This window comes from Rhinolophus ferrumequinum, chromosome 22, assembly GCF_004115265.2.
Source record: "Rhinolophus ferrumequinum isolate MPI-CBG mRhiFer1 chromosome 22, mRhiFer1_v1.p, whole genome shotgun sequence".
Lineage (NCBI taxonomy): Eukaryota > Metazoa > Chordata > Mammalia > Chiroptera > Rhinolophidae > Rhinolophus > Rhinolophus ferrumequinum.
In genome coordinates this window covers 13,393,304-13,396,130 of record NC_046305.1, presented here as the reverse complement: position 1 = coordinate 13,396,130, position 2,827 = coordinate 13,393,304, and the positions used below count along the sequence as shown (strand labels likewise).

General features: G+C 59.7%; 1 protein-coding gene across 1 annotated transcript; it reads right to left on the bottom strand.

The window, feature by feature from the left end:
* Positions 1–381: 381 nt before the first annotated feature.
* Positions 382–2,559, bottom strand: IER5 (immediate early response 5). Its single transcript, XM_033094006.1, has one exon. It carries the CDS (start codon positions 2,329–2,331, stop codon positions 1,360–1,362), a length of 972 nt encoding a protein of 323 aa, XP_032949897.1. The 5' UTR covers positions 2,332–2,559; the 3' UTR covers positions 382–1,359.
* Between the last annotated feature and the right edge of the window lie 268 nt (positions 2,560–2,827).

Below are 2,827 nucleotides of genomic sequence, written 5' to 3'. Positions count from 1 at the left end.
GTGAAAACCTTTTCCAGGATGGGAAGGGCTTCAAAAGTTGGCGCTTCAGCTATTTAATATTAAGTAAGACACCAACAGATTGAGCTGAGAAAAAAATCAAATTGGCCTAATATGACTTTAGAAAAGGCGGCTGGAAGTGGCAAGTTTCAAGAAACAGGCAGGCCACTGACATTAGTATCTGGTAGCAGTCCTCTGATCTGGGGGAGAAACCTTAAACGTGTCTCTCTGGATACTCACTAAAGTCAGCAAACAATGTCCGCAGTCTGTGCTTGACTGATATTAACAACCACACCTTCAATTTTCCAGCCTGGACCACAGTCTCCCTCCTCCCACCCCCCTCCCAACCCAGACTGGTGATGAACAGGCAAGGAGGCAGTGAAGTTGCTTCAAAATATTTAATACGTGTTAGACACGTAGAGTTACATTTTTATACAAAAATCAATACAACGAAGGAGAAAATACTGTACAAAAACCTTGTCAGCTCCCCCAACCTTTATACAACAAAGACTGGAGTCACCATATCTACAAAACCATAAGATCTTTCCACTTAAGGGTTCTGTCTGTAAACTTTGTTTCATTAAACATTTTTTAAAAGCACTGTGTAGTAGTTCTGAACTAGAGCTTTTAAAAATATATCTTTTCTCTATAAACTCCGTATTTCCAAGCTTGACCTCTTCTGAGAAGTTCGTCAAGCGTTTTTCCCTCTGGGGAAGACAAGGGCCGCTAAGATTCCCCTTTCCCAGAGTAATCACAGGGTATAAACGGTGCTTCAGTGAGAGAGAAAGGTGGGGAGGGAGAGAAATAATACAAGTCTCGACTGCAGGCTAAATCCCTCTAGTCTTAGGAAATCCTGCGAGGAAACGCCACTCCTGGCCCTGGTACCGTTCTAGCTTTCATGTGAGGGGTGTGTGTAAAGTCCCTTCCTGCCCCAAGAACGCGCGGGGAACTCCCCGGCCCTTTTCGCCGCTTCCTTCTTGGGGCTGCTGGCAGAGGAAAGTCCCTGTCTGCCCCCCGTCTCCTAAGCCCTGGCTGGGGAAGGGGTGATGCATTCCAGAAGGACAAAATAGTCTTAAATCACAAAACAAACTTACAACACAGACATACACAGACACACAAGTGAACGAGCGTCCTCTTCCGATAAGCCTCACATGCCCAAGTCTCAAGAAGGGCCCCGAGAGAGAGGCCGGCACAGCAGGGTGCCCAAGGCCACGGGCAGCGCGCACTGCCGGGCAGCTGCCACAGTCTCCCCAACACGCTCGGCGCCCACGGTCTCCGGGTCGTCCTCGCAGCTGGGAGAGGCCCAGCCCTCGCGTCGGTACGCCAGCTGCTCACTCGCCTGCCCGCACGGAGACCGAGGGCTCAGAAGGCCACGATGGCTGTGCTCCAGGGGTTCATGTCTCTCAGCACCGGCTTATCGCAGCAGATCTGCCCGGGCTCGGCGGCTTCCGGACCGTTCTCCTCTCCGTCGGCTTCCTCCCGGCCGCCCCCGGGGCTTTTCCGCAGGAGTCCCGAGAAGCTGGAACCGAAGATGCTAATAAGGTTAGCCACGTTCCCGGTCTCCATCTCCTCCTCCTCCTCGGCCGCCGCCCCGCTCGACGGCTCCTCCAAGTCCCGGCGGGGCTTCTTCAGCGGGGTCGAGCTGGGCGCGGGGCAGCCCGCCGGGCCACCGACGCCACCCGCCCCTGCCGCGCCGCGCTTCCTGGGGCCGATGGGGGGCGGCGCGGGGGCCTCTTCCTTCGCACAGCAGCAGTCACCGCGGGGGGTGGCGCCCAGCGCCCCCGGCTGGTCCTCCCCTCCTGGGGGGCGGCCGCAGTGGTGGCTCGCCGCCCGGGCCACCTCGGGGAAGACTTCCGAGGCTCCGGCGGGGTTCCCGGGTCCTCCGGCCGCTGCCTCTCGCGGTCCCTCCATGAGGCGCCAGGCAGGTCCCGCAGCCGCTTGTCCGCCCAGGACAGCGTCCCCGGCGTCGATCCCGGGAGCCGCGGGCTCCGCGTCAACCGCCCGCTGAGCGTCTGGGACGGCGGAGCGTTCCGGGTGCGGCTGGGTCTCCTGCCAGGCGGCCGGGACGGCCGGCGGTGCCGGCTCTCCCCATCCCGCGGCGGGGCCGGCCGCAGGCTCCCCGGGCAGCTGCGGCAGCGCCATCGGGGTCCCTGACGGACCGGCCAGGTAGAGGCCGGGGCACGGGTCGCTCAGGTAGACCTGGCGGGCGCTGCGCAACACCAGCGAAACCAGAAGGTTCTTGTGCAGCTTGATGCCGCCGCGCTGGACCCGCGAGTTGTAGATCTTGCCCAGGGAAATACTGACGATGCGGTGCGCCTCCAGCTTGAACTCCATCCTGCCTGGAGCCCCTTCACGGGCAGCACGGAGAGGAGGGTTGAGCCCCGGCTAGGGTCCAAAAACAGGGAGAGAAATTGGAGGAGTCAAGAAATCCTCCCCAAGACTCCAGAAAGAAACGATTCCTGTGACGCGCTTATTGACCTCCGCGTCCCCTCCACAACAGGTAACTACCCAGTTTCCTGTCCGGTCAGGTGCCTGGTCGCTAACTGAGGGCAGTCCCACTCCCCCGGCGCCTTATATATGCTCCTCGCCCGCCAATCGCGAAGGGCCGCCAACCGTTCCGGGGCGGGTCAACGCGCCCTCATGCTCTACACGCGGCCAATCGGAGACCGAGGAGGGGCGCCAGAGCCATTCGAACGTTAGTCCCGCGGAGCAGGCTCTTAAAGGGGACTACGCGTGTGGCGAGGGACTGGCGGGTTGTGCGGCGTCTGTGTTCCTAGGGCGGGTGATGGGGAGGAGGCATAGCCACCGTGTTGTTTGTAGGTAAAGAATC

What these genes read in the sequence shown, in the direction of transcription:
- IER5 (XM_033094006.1), bottom strand. Translation starts at nt 2,331, where the DNA reads ATGGAGTTCAAGCTGGAGGCGCACCGCATCGTCAGTATTTCCCTGGGC.